Genomic DNA, 16,620 nt, shown 5'->3' on the forward strand with positions numbered 1-16,620 from the left:
GGTGCAAAAGCGTAGATGAGAAGAAATGAGATTTTAGATTGAAGTAGGAGTTGCTACAGCACACTCTTTAATTAAATTTTCTTTTTTTTCCTTTTTTATTTAATATGTATTTGTTATAATTTTATATCACCTAATTAGAATATTTATTAACCGCTTAAGTATATGTTCGTACTATTTTAAATGTATTTTCTTAGAGTTCTTCTTTAATAAACACAACTTCAATTTTTTTCTCTAATATTCTTATTTCTTATGTGTTCATCTTCGTATGTATGCACATCCATCTTAATATCCTGATCTATCCTCATATGTATGCACACCATCTTAATATCCTCATCTATATGACTTTCATTTTCTACTTGTGTACTTGATTTATAATCAACATTCAATTCTATATAATATATAGTAGACTAACTACATTTTATAATTTTCTTTTTAAATTTTAAAGGTATCTTACACTAGTCGCTCTCCTTCATTTATATCATTCAACTTATATTCTATGTAAAACAACTTTTATAAAAATAATTCTAAATATTTAAAGCTCTAAGTTACAAAAAAAAAAATTCATTTTCAATTTTAACAATTATCTTATTCCATCTAATATTACTAAATTTAAATTTCATATATTCTATCTCTATTCAGTTTAAAATATCTTGTTTTCTAATATTTTTTTAAATTAAAATTCTAATTTAGTGTTTGTTTTTTTCATAAATCTCATCTATTAAATTAATATCATTTACAAATAACATATACTATAATAATATATTTTAAATGTGTCAAATGAATTTATCATTAATTTAAAATTGATCATATTATAATCCTAAAATACTTAGTTTTTACATTTTTCATACTTATTCTTAATTATTTTAATATATACCATAAAAAGCCCTCTTTCATTTGGAAATTTTCTATAGATTCTCTTTCGAGTACCATAGCAGTCTCAGCTTTACTCAGGTTGTAAGTTTCGCAAGAGAAGCATCAAAAGTGTTTCACATCAACCAAATATAATTAAACCATACACCGAATCACATCTTCCCATGTTCGTTTCCCCAACTCAATTCTTTCCAATTCCACCAAGATGTCACCATTCAAAACAAACAGCTACTGCTACCGCTGTGAAGAACAGCTACGACGAAGATGAACACACAAGTTAGGAAGTTGTACAACAGGTCTTACTCTTCGGAATCTCCTGTGCAGGGCCAGGGATGATTATTTTCTTTCCTGGCAATGTTGGTGCAGTGTTGTTGCTTTGAGGATCAGAAGTCAGGCTCTTTTTGTTGACGATGTTGAATATCTCAGTCAGCACAGTCTGGAAGGCATTCTCGATGTTTGTAGCTTCTAGTGCTGATGTTTCTAGGAAGAAGAGGTTCTCCTTCTGAGCAAACTCCCGGGCATCTTCTGTGGTTATGGATCTCTGGTCCTCGAGGTCAGTCTTGTTGCCTACTAACATGATGACTATGTTCCTGTCAGCGTGGCTCCGAAGCTCCTCCAGCCATCGAGGAATATGATCAAAGCTTTGACGCTTGGTAATGTCATAAACAAGCAAGGCCCCAACTGCCCCACGGTAGTAGGCACTGGTCACAGCTCTATACCTGTATTCGCTTATATGTCAATAACTTAAGTCTGTGCTAGATGATAAACAGAGTCAATGAAGTTGCAGATCCAATATCAAATTCATCAAAAACTAAAAAACTGTTGGACTGAGACAAAATACTCTGTTAAATTTCTAAAATATTGTACTGTGTGTGGCTTTCAAATCATTAAAAGCATCTCATAAAAACATTCAAACAGCATCTAGGGGCGTGTGACGTGAACCAGTGACTGATAATCTGAATTGCTTCATCATAGGTTAAGGATAACATGCAGCGCCATAAGCATCAATGTCATTGCAACGAAAGCATCACAAAGAGTAGTTATTGAACAATCATATATGCTTCAAGGATGTTCTGTAGAATTTAACAACAAATTTAATTCGGAGGGATGACTTTATTGATGAATTCTAACAGAATAGTTATTTTTTGCAGTTCTTTATTCCCTTTATGAATATCAAGAATACTTATTTTGATGTCATAATTGATCTTGTCCAAAGAAAATTTTTAGTTGTGGGGATATTTTAGTTTGTGGTTATTATTCTTGGTCTATTACTTACATAATTCCTGCCAAATATAGGGATGGGAATGAAAATTTTATTTTATTCCATGGACCAAACTAAGGAATACATATTATTGTCATGTTTGTCAACATATTATGCTCAAGTGCCAATTTTGGATTGCTCTTAATATAGTTTTACATGATGACCGCTAGGATTGAGAATTCTCGCCAGTGAAGCATTTCAAAGCCTAGGAGACACAACTAGAGTGTGTTTAAAGGTTAAGAAGACAAAAAACAAAGAAAAAAACTTGTAGAGAAGATGATTTCTTCTCGGGAAATTTTTTGTAAATCAAATGTAGATTTTACACTATATGAAATATGGAATAGTCAAGTGGGTCCAAGATACCTACAACATCCTCACCTTCTTGGGAAGTTTGTATTCTCTCATCAATACATAGGTTGTTGATTTGTACCCATCCAAATTAATCAAATGTAGACAGTGGCGTAGCCACGTGGGGACGGGATGCGACCACCCCCCTGAGATTTATGGGATTCATACATGTGTTGCATGTATGGAGAATTAAGATGAATGATCCACGCATAGAAAAGAAAATTTCATATAAATTACATCAAATATAATATAAAAAGGGTTTCACAAACACATAAATACACAAGTATAAAATTATCACATCACAAATCAAGATCTACACTACATCTACTTCACAATATCATAGTCATCACTATTGAATTTCCACCGGATTAAACAAGAGTTCTTCTAGATCAGATTTCCATGTGGATTCTTTAAAATTAAAATATATCTGATTCATATTCATTTCTCTCTCCCCCCCCCCCCCAAAATAGTCTTAAACTCTCACCGTCACTTTAACCGATCGATTCACCATGGTTCGTCGTTGAAAAATTAAAATTTACCACATATTTAGAAAGCCATTGACTTAAGTTATCCATTGGTACCACTTTGGTGAGAAAATATCGCAACTTGAAACGAGTCCGTTAACCCTCTTCTATCTCCAAAGCTATGCGACGCATTTGTTGTCATTGCTATGAGTTCTTGTTGTTGGAAATCATGGTTTAAGGAAGCTTAGGCTCAATTTCAATATCTAGAGTGTGATTTCGGAGGTTGTGGTGCGCAATGAGTGGAAGTGGAACCCTAGCTCACCTTTTAGATTGTTGGTTCAATTTTTAGGCAATTAGGGTCGAAAATGTTGAACTTTGATTGATTAATTGAGTTGTGTTCTTGAATAGATGTTGAAGAAAATAGCTTTGGGGATCGATGGATTGTTGTTTCAACTACAATCAAAGGCTAAGGTTGAAATTTTCGAATTTAAATTCATTTTCAACTCCTTAAATTTGAAATTTAGACTTTTGAATTGTGAAAATCAACCTACACTAATGTTTGAAATTTTCAAAAATTTCAACTTATATTTTATAAGGATTTTTGAGATTTTAGAGTTGGATAATTCGATTTTGGAAGTATTGATACATTATAATTGTGAAATATAATTTTGAAACTTATTGTATGTGGTTGCAAAGTAAAATGTAAAGTTTATGACTTTTAGGAAATGATTATTTGTATATGAGCAAGATGTATTTGATACAATTGATAATGAAACTATTATTCAGTATTTTCAAAGTATGAAATCTTGGAAAGTGTTATTGTAAAAATATATGAAGTTAATATATGACTTTTAATATATGAAATTTTTTATAAATAAAATGTAGATTTTACACCACAAGAAATATGTAATAGTCAAGTAGGTCCAAGATACCTACAACATCCTCAACTTCTTGGAAGGTTTGTACTCTCTCATCAATGCATAGGTTGTCAATTTGTACCCACCAAATCAATAAAGTGTAGACCCAAATATTGATTTAAATTATCAAGTCAATTAAATTTTTATTTAAATTTTGGTGCAACAAGTAAATCAAGTGAGATTATAGATTGAGACTTAGATATACAGTTTACCCTGTTCTAGCTGCAAGACATGATATACTAATTGTTCTTGTATCTACAGTGGTGTTGGAGGTTTTATTTCAGTGCAGGTAATTGACTGTTGATGAAAGAAGTCAAATGAACCAGGAGAACTTAGAAATATGCATCTTCTTGAAGACTTGACTAGATGCAGAAAGATGCTTCTGCTTGAAGTATGAGACAAGGCAGGGGCAGTCAATATTAAGCATCAGACTTCACAATGAAGATAATACAAGAGCAATTGGATCATCCCAAGCCCATACCTAGATGGGATAAATATGCTAGAAAGAAAACTGCATAGGTCAGGATCTTTCTATGAAAGGTACTTAGGCAACCTGCAGTAGGTCGAAGGCTGAGTTCAGATCCAACCAACTTAAATCTTTTTCCAGTTTTAAATGTTTATTTAGATTTTTGACATATTTTTTAATATATTTATGTATTTATGTTGCTCAAGACCCAGGACTAGCAGAACCTGACATGGAAGAATCGAGCATGCCGTTGGCACATTTGACAAATGAAGACTCCACTAATTCCGCCATTTCCCCAGTAGAAAGTAAGTGCTCGTGCAAGCAAGATGTAAACTGAAGTAGAAAAATGATTCAGCTCTCTTTTCTATAACCACTTTCTAAGGGAAACTAGTGAAATCAAATGTCATATTCGATATAAATCTACTCTAAATGAATTAGAAACATGAAGAGTTGATAATGACCAATCACAAAACAGCCATTACTCCCTAACATTACCTTAAGACGTGTTTTGATACCACGTAAACATCAAATTTACACTACATCGCCTTTCGATCTAACTGTAAAATACAACAAAGACGCATCTGCTACCCGAATTAGATCCCATATGGTCGAACAGCATTTTCGAATAAAAGTTCGTTCACTTTGAAGTACGCAAACCAAAGTACTGAAATTTACACAAGCAAACCGCAAAAATCAAAGGCCCAAAGGCAGCAGCACCATGCGAATACACTACCGACAACTTAGATCTTAAATCGACTAGGACTTTGAACCAAAAGAATAGGGTTTGAGGGTAAATACCTTTCTTGGCCAGCGGTGTCCCAGATCTGTGCCTTCACGCTCTTGTGCTGGATGACGAGCGTCCTCGTCTGGAACTCCACCCCGATGGTGGCCTTGGAGTCGAGGCTGAACTCGTCGCGCGCGAATCTCGCCAGGATCTGCGACTTCCCCACCGCAGAGTCTCCGATCAGCACCACCTTGAAGACGTAGTCGATCTTGTCGCTGCCGCCGCCGCCCGCCATTCCTTCCGCCGCCTCTTGCTGATGGAAACCAGAGCCCCACGATCGCAGCAACCACGGCGAGTGACTCGATCCCTCCCGAGCTTGGAATACGCGACGGGGCAGCACCAAAAAGCCATTTTAAGAGAAGTGGACTGCTCACTTACCGAGCCCAGTCATCGCGTGTGAGAACGGTAAGAGGTTAACCACTTTGATGCAATCTTACCCACAATCATACCACTCTCTTGTCAATGATTGGCGGCGCGAGTCATTGAAGCAAGCGGGTACTCGTGTGAGTCACCAATTCTTATCCCTCGTTGCCAAACAATTCATTCATCTAGGGTTCTAATTATTAGAACAAGTACTTTAATTTAGAACAAAGTTTCCACGACGATTTATCAAAAGATTCGCACTTAGATTTGAAAAATCATGCACCGTATTTTAAAAAAAAATCAAAGAGCATAATAATTTTGGCCATCCGTTCTAATCTTTCCGTCAACATTAATTTTTCACACAATGATTTTCAAAATATATCAAATTCAAAAATAATAGATATAAAAAATATTGCTGTGATTTAGATACATACACCCTCACACCTCTATTCTTCCCTCTCTCTAAATTCATATAAAGTAAATCTATCTTCATTAAATATAAAAATTATTTCTATAATTTAGATATGTACAATCTCAATATCTCTCTATTGGTGGAAAATAAATCTCACAAATATTTATGTAGTTTGGATACATGCAACAGAGAGTCGTTCCAAGAAATCGAATCATCCTAGAGTTTGAGTTTCTTTTGAAGATACCGATAACAACATGACTAAATTTCATCTTTTTTTCTCTTTTAGTTTTGAGTTGTAGGATGTCTTCTTCTTTATCTTTTAGTTGTATCTCTATCTCCATAGAGTAGTACTTTAGATTTTAGGATGAAGGAATAGCTCGATGTATTATTGACATTCGTCTTTTATATTTATTTATCTTTCTTGTTACATGATGTATTTATCCATTATTTGATTTAATTGTGCATATATGATTTGACACTAATCGTGCATCTTCATATCTCATAGGATGCTAGGAAGGACCGAAAGGTGAATCCAAATCTCTGACTTATAAAGATCGAGACGTGAGGATTATTCATGAAAGTAATCCAAAATCTCATGAGAGCACTATTGGCTATCAGAGATCTTAATGGGTTGACCCCGATTCAGTGTCACAAAATAAGGGATGACACCTAAAGAACCGTGGGATATTGTGACAAGATCTTCTCTGAGAAAGCGATCACTCTAGTAAGGTCACCTTAAAAGTTAGCATTGTGTTTGGGTAGACACATCGATATTATTCCAAAAGTTTATATCAGTATATCGGAATAAATCACCTACATGTAAATAAATATTCAGGTAAAAAAGTAAATAATATTTAGGATGTCAATAGTCATCGTAGCGAAACTAAAATCCTAGAGTCTCTTTGCAATATCAGCATTCTCCTAAGACTTTTCACGCTTTCTTAATTCGATTTCGTTCTTTCTCAATTCTTACATTTTTGACTTTCTAAATAATTTATTTTACAATTTTGACTATTACATGATTTTATTGTCTCTGTGGAATCGATCTTGTTATTACTTGACAATAATTATGCACTTGCGATTTTTGCACATCAAGAGGGGGCTCATTTTCACGAGCAGTGGCTGTAGAAGTAATGGAAGGTATTTTCAAAGCAAAGGCGAGGAAGAGTAGGAAGAGACTCTTCACGGTAGCAAAAACTTGATAACTCAAATTCTTGCTGTTTCATTTGTTTGAAAGTTGGTCATAAGTCCAAGAAATGCTATTTTAAATGTATTAGATGTAAAAATTCTAATCATTCTAATAAGGATTGCTAATATAAAGAAAAGGGAGAAAATCATAAAGGAAAAAAAGATAGTTAATTTTTCAGTAAAAGCAGAAGATGATAACAATAAATTGTTCTTTCTACTATGGATGATGAGAAATCTGATGCAAATGGTATTTAGATAGTGGTTACAACAATCATCTAACTAGAAATCAGCCAGCATTTGAAAAGTTGGATAAAAATTACACTTCTCATGTTGAACTTGGTGATGGAAAGCAAGTGAAGATGGAAGGAAAATGAGTTATTGCAGTTCATACAAGCGGAGGTAACAAAAAATTTATTCATGATATATTATATTTGAGATGTGTTCTAAGACAATCTGCCTTATGGTAGTACTATTTATTGAATAAATAATGATTCACTATTTGAATGTACATTATCTATGTATTTAATTGGATCTTAAACTTATTTACTGAATGTCCGCAATACGATTCATAATATGAGAGAATTTATAATTAGATCAAAACTAGTGAGTATCTCTATATGTGCAATTATGAATGTATTAAAATTATCTCTAGTCGATAAATTATTGAACACAGAGGTCATCGATTCTGTTGAAACTAGCACGTTTTAAATTTCTTGGTTTACCAAACAGCTGTTTCTATTGGTTGGAGACATTGGATGTTGAGAGTTAAACGTGGATGCTAGTTAAAGATAACTAGTTCATTAAAGTGACATGTTATGAGATTTCATATGGTTCTATGCACATAGAGATATGTTAATGAAGACCTCAGTGTAGTTTAAGTGTAAGTTTCCTTTGACTTGCGATATTCAAGTTATCTTGGTCATGGAGGCTTATACTTTGACATCTTAAGCAAACATCTCCAAGGAGGTATAGACCTGTGATGATTAAGTGTAAGTTGAAGTGTCCGAAGATGTTTAAATAGTCCACAGATGATTCAATGCTCCTTGAAAAAGGAGATGCATACCTTACGGCTGCTTGTCAAGATTGTTACTTGAAGTCTTTGTCAAAGTATTGCATGTCAAGAGTATGATACTGTTGGATACTTGTATAAGTAACTTGAATCTATAAGATAAAAATGCAAGTTTAGGCTAGGTGTGACGTAGTCAGCCTAGTGGGGACTGACACATATAGATCATGTTCTGAACTAAGCATGTATCAGATGGTGAAAGGAACGAGACATGTTTTATTGTAACTGCTGAGATAGTTCTAGAATCAATTATTGGTTTTTCGATCAATTAGAGGTCTTGATGTACTACTATGTACCACTCATGATTGTTCCGTAATTAATGATTAATTATAGACGGCTAACATAGTCGAGAACCTATTGGGTCATACGCACTATAAGTTTCTCCTAAAGACTTAAAACGAGTTAGAGAATTAGATTCTTAGAACGAGATAAATAAAGTTTGGTTGGATCGGACAAAGGGCAAAAATGGACTTCGCCTTATGAAGATGAAATGAACCAAATTGGTTTGATTCTAATGAAAGAGATTTTGGCAGATCGAAAATGATGATGGGTCTTGTCTTATGAAGACGAAATAAATGAAATTGGATTGGTTCTAATCAGAGGTGTTTTGGTTATTAAATCAAACGATTTGATTTTGAACTAAATTAAACCAACTTAATTTGGTTTTAAACCGAACATGAGTTAAGTTAATCGGTATATGAGTTTTGGATATTGAGTTAAGAGATGGGATTTTGGATTGGATCCAAATCCAATAAGATATTATGTGAGATATAATATCGAATAAGAATGAACAATTGGTATTAAATCATAATAGTTAGGATTAATCACAACCATTCAAACCTTACCTTTCTCAAACCCATGATTTGCTACAGTAATCGGTTTGTCGATTTGCTACAGTAACTTTAATCAGCCACCTCTTTTTTGTTTCATCCTAATGTTAGAATATAGAAGAAGAGCTAATCATGATTTTCCCAAATCGCATATTCTTCTTCCTTGATCGTGCGACGCCGCACCTTCTCTCCCGAGCCCGACGACCATTCTTGAGCGCCGCCCTTCCCTCTCAAATGTGGCTACCTTCTTGATCGCGCGGTAGCTTAGTGTCGCCGATCGCATGAGTGAAGACAAGAAATCATGATTTCTCCTCCCCGATCGCATGAGTGAAGACAAGAAATCGTGATTTCTCCTCCCCGATCGCGAGCTGCGATTTTGTCTACTCCTGATCGTGTGGTCACTGATTACCTGATCACGTGAGCACCGCCCGACCTTCCCTAATTGCTAGTCAATGAAATTACAACTTCAATAAATCAATGTATTCATTAAAAACAACAGCATTCAAATCCACAGCAGACAAACACAAACACTAAAGATTAAACATGCCCATGTTACATACCTTTGCGTGTGGATGGCCAAGAACAAGAGGCTAAAACACCTACCACACCTTTTTGTACCATTCTGAAATGAGAGTATAGACTGTGAGCAGTTACGATAACTGCCCATGGAGTGCACGTTGTGCTTCGTGTGATGCGCTCCGTGTGATGTGCTCCGTGTGCGGCCTCTCCCTATTAAAAGGGAGAGGAAATCCCTGAGAAGTGTGCCATCATACCAATAGCGATTGAGGGGTGTGCATCCAAGCCGAAGCAGAAGAGAAAGGAGAGAAACGCTGCCGGCAAAAAGGAGAGAAACTCCAATCGGAGGATTTGGTTTGTAGAAACCTGAGGAGCTTTCCTCTTCATGATCATTCCTCCGACACGAGCAATCCCAAATGGGTAATTTCTCAAGAACAGGTAAAAATTTCAAAAATTCAACATTGGTATCAGAGCATAAAGTAGATTTAATGTTTTACCTGTTTGTTTCGTGCCCAATTTATTCTTTCCTGTTAAAAAATCACGCAAAAAGAGCGATTTCTGCCCGTCTCTGTTCTTGGTCGGAGACGCATGCCCGCAACAATGCACAGGCACTATTCGCGGCCAGCGACGTGTCCCCCTGATGCCGACGAAGCTGGCATGGAGCCGGTCGGTTGGCGTCGGCGGCAAGCAAGGCATTGGCGCCGTCTTCGCACGGCTGAACCTCGATCTGTTTGAGGCTCTGACATGGAAGGCTTTGTCTTCGGCACAGCCAGCGAGGTTGGCGCTGGTGAGGCTGGTGCCGGCGAGGCCAGCGCCGGCAAGATTGGGAATGAACAGAGTGGGCAACATGCTTTTAGGGAAGAAAGAAGAAAAATATAGCGGCAGTGTGTTTGGGCACACAAAAACGTATGTTTTAGGGCACAGAAGCATTAAAAAAACCAGCAAATCTATTTTTTAATTGGGTTGTGTCCAACATATCTGATTTTAATTGGGATGTGTCCAATAGATCATTTTAATCTGGAAGGCCGCCTAAAAATGTGTTTTAATATAAGTGGTTGTTGGGAATCGAACCCAAGTTTCCACGACAACAACATAAAGGCTAACCAATTAAAAGGGAGAGAAAATCCTGAGAAGTGTACGATCATACCAGTAACGATTGAGGGGAGTGCGTCCGAGCCGAAGTAGAAGAGAAAGAAGGAGAGGAACGTTGCCGGCGAAAAGGAGAGGAACTCCAATCGGAGGATTTGATTTGTGGAAACCTGAGGAGCTTTCCCCTTCGTGATCGTTCCTCCGATACGAGCGATCCCAACGCGGTAATTTCTCAAGAACAGGTAAAAATTTCAAAAAATCAACATAGACGACAAACAAAATCCTAAACTCAAATGTAGAGAGTTGAACCAGATCAGTATGTGGGTTTTATCAAAACCCCTAAGTGAGTTATCATCGCCTGAGAGAAACACAAGAAAACATTTGCGAACGTTTTCAGTGTGGGACGATCTCGTCGATTAAAATAAAGTGCATATGTTTACCTTCGACGACTAAACAGAGAAGATATTAGATTGGCACGTGCAGAGAGAGGGAGAGAAGAAGGGAGAGAGATGTTGAGGTTGCATGCATCCGAACCATCAAAATTATTTTAAAATTTAAACATTTTAAATATGGCCCGGATGCATTGAAAATCAATGAGTGGAAAGTTAATCTTTGTAGGAGGGGTAGAATAGAAAGCCCACCGTAAATTAGCACGTTCTTTAGTCATTCTCAAAGTATGGTGCGTGATTTGAAAATTTTTGAAACCTATGTGCGCCATTTGGTAAATCATTGTTGCCAAATTTAGCATAATTTTTACAACTATTTGAATTTTAATATATATTTTTTAATAAAATTCAAATTAATACAATGTATTTTGTTAAATACCTTCTAATTGGCTGGTTTATTAAAATTTAAAATAAATAAGGTATAAAGTATATTTTGAGTAATTAAAGCAATCTTTTATTCAAGTCATTCATATTCAAAATACAATTTTGGATTATAAAATAATTGGTAATTACCTTAATACTTTTTAGAAAAAAATAAAAAAAAAATACAATCCTATTCTCTTAATAAATGATTATATTGTCTTCCAATTTTTGTATATGGGGCAATCATACTTTAATGAGGATATTTATACACCAATTGTATAATTATATTTCACTCAAAATGTGGTTTTAGTATCTAAGTATTATTATATTTTATAATAGGATGGGGCACAATCATATTTACAAATGAATCAAGATTGTAGCTCATTTAATATGTTATATCAAAACAACCAATTCTTTATTGTAATAATTGATACGATACATTAATTATATCTCAATGTTGTGGGAAAGTATTGCATTGAATATCATGTGTCTAAATTTTATCCAATTAATTTAGAGATAATAGACGACTTTCTCCTTAATTCGCCTATCAATAAATTTAAAGCGTAACTTATGAATATCGAAACTGACATAATCTAAAACTACTTTGATGAACAATACATATAGTCAAAAACATATTTTGAGTATACACCATCAACATATTTTATATCTCAACATATTTAGATTGAGATAGATTAAATGGCGGATGAGTTAGAGAAAGAAAGTTAATTAGTCCAAGAAAATGAGTCAACCCAATACTTATGAGTTGGGCAGTTAGCCAAGTTAGTTGGTTTGGATGGTATGATACAAAATGCTCAAAATTAAATTTAATGATTTATAAAATTATATACCACAAATTGGATCGTGATGCTACGGAGAATCCTTCATTAATAATCCTACATGCAACGTGCCCCGAGGGGCAAAGCAAGCTTACCTTTGCTCTTTTTTCTAAGTCGTCGATTAAGCCAAGTCTTCAACTACGAAGGCCCAATCGATTACGCTATCAGCAACAATGTCAACGGGAGCAATACAAAGGATTTTGAAGGCGGATCACGTGAGTTCCACGCGACTACAGTCGTGGAAATAGCCCGCCTCCACGTTCGGTTGACTTACACGGGTCGCGCCAATGGCAGTTGGCCGAAACATACGAAGCCCAATCCTCGTCCAACCAGACAACGACACGTACGCAAACGAGAAGGGAATCGACGCGTCGTCTCCGGGGCGGAGACTGTCGTGGTCGCCTGAACGACGATGCGATTTCCTTTGGAACGGATGCTGCTTAAAAGTTGAAACCCTCGCCCGAAGACTAGACGTACCACCTTTCTTCTTCTTCTTCTTCTTCTTCTTCTTCTTCTTCTCTGTCTTAGTCTTTGTCTTCTTCTTTGTTCGCATCTGAGATCTTCCCTTCCAAAGCGAGGGAGAATGGCGATCGTATCGGCTCTAGCCAAGTACAAGTTGGTGTTCTTGGGGGATCAATCGGTGGGCAAGACCAGCATCATCACTCGCTTCATGTACGACAAATTCGATATCACCTATCAGGTCCAAGAAATCCTTTTTCTCTCCTTATTTCCACTTCATCACATTTTGGGGATTTCGTGTTTCATACATATTACCAGTGGTGGTTTTTGAACTGGATTCGTGTTTGATTTGTTGCCGTAGTCAAAATTCGAATTGGTTTTGGGAATTGTTTGATATGTAGTTGGTGGTTTTCTGCTTCCAAATGAATGCATGATATCTTAGTGAATATTTGACTAAGATTCTGATAGCTTTGTGCAAACTTTTTCACAGTTTCTTACCACTTTGTCACTGAATGATGACAGGCAACCATTGGCATTGATTTTCTATCCAAAACAATGTACCTAGAAGACCGTACTGTGCGTCTTCAGCTCTGGTAATATGTTTGCCTCCTTTTTGTAACCTTTTGCAACCAATGATCCAATTGATCATAAGACCATAATGTTTCTTGTTACAAGGTTAATATATATATATATATAATGATTAAAATTTTTAGAATGCTATAGTTGTATCACAAATCTTGGCAGTTTTAATGCACTCAGTATATTTGCCTGAATTTTCAAAGGTCAGATGGTATTTGTCCTTTAATTCCTTGTATTAATTCCTTTTTTCCTGGTGTTTTATAGAAAAAAAGGAAAAAACTTATTGATGGGATTGTAGGACAACACCCAACCAGAAAGAATTTTCAGTGTTTTACTTGTTAAAGGATGTTTACCTTTTACATCTTGTTGCCTGCATTCTAGGTGATTTCTTAAGATTTCAAACATCTTAGGAAACTTCAGTATGTAGCTGCTTATGATCAAGAATAATGTCAAATTTTGTTATACAATGCAGAGTAGAATGTCTACTGTATCTGAATTGATGTCTGAATAAATTGTCAACTAGGATATAGATCCAGACATAAAACTGATGCATATGTATCATGCTTTCCATCTCAAAACCTTTTTAGTAAATTATATTATTTAATCCTTCTAATTTAATACATCAGGGATACTGCTGGACAGGAGAGATTTAGAAGTCTTATTCCAAGCTACATTAGAGACTCTTCTGTTGCAATTATTGTTTATGATATATCTAGTAAGTAATTTATGTTCTGTTTGGTTTCATATTTTCTCAAGACTCCTGAAACTGATGTAGATTCCAAAGAAAAGATATGCTAGAACTTGAGCCAGTTTACATGGGAGATCTCATGATGTTGCCTTCCTCTCAATCAAGGTTTCAAGTAGAGAACAATCTCAAACCTCAGTTGGCTAATCCTTTTACTGTCACTAACAGATAATGTTGTGACTTCTTGAAGCATCTGTGTCAAATCATCTAACATCGTTCTGGCTTGGTTCATGTACATATGATCCATCATGGGTTTAAATGGCTGCATTGTGTCATTCCTCTTAGTTGGGTTAAGATCTCGAGTCCAACTAGATGCATTGGTGGAAGGAGTCTAAAACCAAGTGTTAATAAGTAGAGCTAAAATTACCAATTGGAGGATCCACTGAACTCCAAACCTTAGTTATCTGTAGAAGGAAGGTTTCCCATACGGATAGTGACATTAGGATGCTACAGCCAAAGATTTTTTGGATCCTGTCATTGGAAGAGGAAACATTTCAATAGGGGCCGCAATAGCTAGTGAATCCTCTGTCAATAGTAGGAGGTGCCTTAGGAAACACTAACCATCTTCTTCCTAACATGTCTATTTGTGCTGCAAGCAAGGCAACCAAAGAAGAGATGTCTACTTCGGGAGTAGCATCTCTGTCCTTTGCCAGCACATCCATACACATCATGCAAAATCATGCTAACTAGGGGGAGATGGTGAATCACATCTTCCACTAGTTGAATATCCATGGTAATAGATGGTAACAAGATTTGCTAAGCTCCTCAATGGCTTGTACATCCCTAATTGAGAGAGAGGGAAATGAGATCTCTTTGTTGCCCCCATGTTGATTTTCTGAGTCTGTAAAAAACTTTAATGATCAGGATATCTGACTTATTGTTCTTGGTGTAGGTTACTTTACATTTTGGAGAGCATATGTAGGAGTAGAAAGGTGTAAGAAAATATTTGTGATCCGAATGCATGACTTCTTGTGCCTATTGGAGTTGCATTGTGGTTGAGAGAATGTTTAGGCCTAGGGGAGGGGTGTTAACACATATGGTTCTGTCAGTTGGATTTGATAGTAGGGTCGGTTAGAGTTTCCTAGACACACTAACATAACTCTTGTGTGTGACAGCGAGGATTGACAAAAACAAACATGGCAAAGGAGTTGACAATCTTGGTAAACAATTTCATGCCAAGAAAAATATTGGAGATCTCATGAAGCAATTGTCTGTTTGAAGAGATTGAGTCATCATTACGATGCTTTCATGAATGGTTCATGTGAAAGATTCAAAAATGAGAAATTGTACTATAATTTGCCTCTTCTGAAGCTTAGTACTGAAGGAAACACCTCACCTTCTCCAAGTTGAGACTTCCTCAAACAATTGTCAGTTTAAGTAGTTGGCATTCGTTAATGTCAGTCGAAGAGTTCAAGATGGAATCAGGATGATTGACTCATCCATAGTTTAAGGTTGGACTGGTGGCGGCATAGACAATCATTGTTCGGCTAGATGAGCAACCTTCAAGTGAAATTTGCAAGACTAATCCAGGGTTCTGTTGGTTAGGTACATTTGAGTGGCTCCCCAACTTGTCTAGTTATACACAAAACATGTTGCAAAGCCATTATGTTCTTCTAACATAGTCTGTGGACCAATATAAATTCATAAAAGAAATTGCATTATTATGTTGATTTAAGAGATTTAGCCTTCTGGTTTGCTAAACTCCATGCATGCCCTTTCTTAGATCGCCAATCATTCTTAAACACTTCAAGGTGGATTGAGGAAGTGCGAACAGAAAGAGGCAGTGACGTTATCATAGTTCTTGTTGGGAACAAGACAGATCTTATTGACAAAAGGTCATTTCCTATGCTTGAATCTGTTATCCTTTTTTCTGATAATTCTCATTTTTTTCCCCCATTAACAAGGATTTGATATTGCCAAAAAGAAAATTTGCTCCAAAATGATACAAGCCTGCTTCGTCAGTAATATATTTTTGGAAAATTTGCTGCAGGCAAGTCTCAATGGAAGAAGGAGAAATGAAAGCTCGTGAGTCGGGAGTGATGTTCATCGAAACCAGCGCTAAGGCTGGATTCAACATCAAAGTAGGCACATCTTATTGCTTCAAATGCTCGAATTCTGTTTCTAGGATCCTAATTTCTCATGATTTGGATACACTGACAGCCATTATTCCGCAAAATTGCTGCTTCCCTCCCTGGAATGGAATCACTCGCCTCCACTAAGCAGGAGGACATGGTTGATGTTAATTTGAAGACGACCACAACTTCAACGCAGCCACAACAGCAATCTAGCGGATGTGCATGTTAGAGATCATTCTGAAGTTAACAAGATTCAATCAAATACTTTTTCGGATGAGAACGAGTGGTAGAGTTGTTGCCCAATCTTCCAGTTTAGAATGGTATTGTTTGGCATTTGTTTGAGTTTGTCATTGGATGTCTGGTGTGCATAGTTAAGAGTTCCTTCCAATTCTTGTTTCCCTTTGTATGACAAGCATGCTTGCTTGTATTACAAGCTTTTTCCCCTTTGTATAATGATGCATAATTCAAGTATATGTGAAAAATTAAAGATGAGTTTAATCACACTTGGTAATCTCTGTTATTTCAAGAATCTCTTAATGGCTT

General features: G+C 36.1%; 2 protein-coding genes across 2 annotated transcripts; one reads left to right on the forward strand and one right to left on the reverse strand.

Moving 5' to 3' along the window:
• Positions 1-959: 959 nt before the first annotated feature.
• LOC141814311 (ras-related protein Rab11D-like) lies at positions 960-5,439 on the reverse strand. Its single transcript, XM_074702246.1, has 2 exons — positions 5,125-5,439; positions 960-1,589 (listed from the first exon to the last, which is right to left on the reverse strand). Exons 1-2 carry the CDS (start codon positions 5,343-5,345, stop codon positions 1,148-1,150), a joined length of 663 nt encoding a protein of 220 aa, XP_074558347.1. The 5' UTR covers positions 5,346-5,439; the 3' UTR covers positions 960-1,147.
• A 7,177-nt stretch (positions 5,440-12,616) lies between these two features.
• Positions 12,617-16,493, forward strand: LOC141814312 (ras-related protein RABH1e). Its single transcript, XM_074702247.1, has 7 exons — positions 12,617-12,692; positions 12,794-12,919; positions 13,201-13,271; positions 13,884-13,972; positions 15,726-15,837; positions 15,993-16,083; positions 16,163-16,493. Exons 2-7 carry the CDS (start codon positions 12,803-12,805, stop codon positions 16,304-16,306), a joined length of 624 nt encoding a protein of 207 aa, XP_074558348.1. The 5' UTR covers positions 12,617-12,692; positions 12,794-12,802; the 3' UTR covers positions 16,307-16,493.
• Positions 16,494-16,620: the final 127 nt, after the last annotated feature.

Source organism: Curcuma longa, chromosome 21, assembly GCF_044706935.1.
Source record: "Curcuma longa cultivar G26 ecotype Majalengka, Jawa Barat chromosome 21, ITB_CL_G26_1.1, whole genome shotgun sequence".
Taxonomy (NCBI): Eukaryota; Viridiplantae; Streptophyta; class Magnoliopsida; order Zingiberales; family Zingiberaceae; genus Curcuma; species Curcuma longa.

Excerpts from the sequence above, each read along its gene's own strand:
- LOC141814311 (XM_074702246.1), bottom strand. The coding sequence starts at position 5,345 with ATGGCGGGCGGCGGCGGCAGCGACAAGATCGACTACGTCTTCAAGGTG. Across the intron at positions 1,590-5,124 it reads GACACCGCTGGCCAAGAAAG|GTATAGAGCTGTGACCAGTG; the intron begins GTATTTACCCTC and ends AAGCGAATACAG.
- LOC141814312 (XM_074702247.1), top strand. The coding sequence starts at position 12,803 with ATGGCGATCGTATCGGCTCTAGCCAAGTACAAGTTGGTGTTCTTGGGG. Across the intron at positions 13,272-13,883 it reads ACTGTGCGTCTTCAGCTCTG|GGATACTGCTGGACAGGAGA; the intron begins GTAATATGTTTG and ends TTAATACATCAG. Across the intron at positions 16,084-16,162 it reads AGGCTGGATTCAACATCAAA|CCATTATTCCGCAAAATTGC; the intron begins GTAGGCACATCT and ends ATACACTGACAG.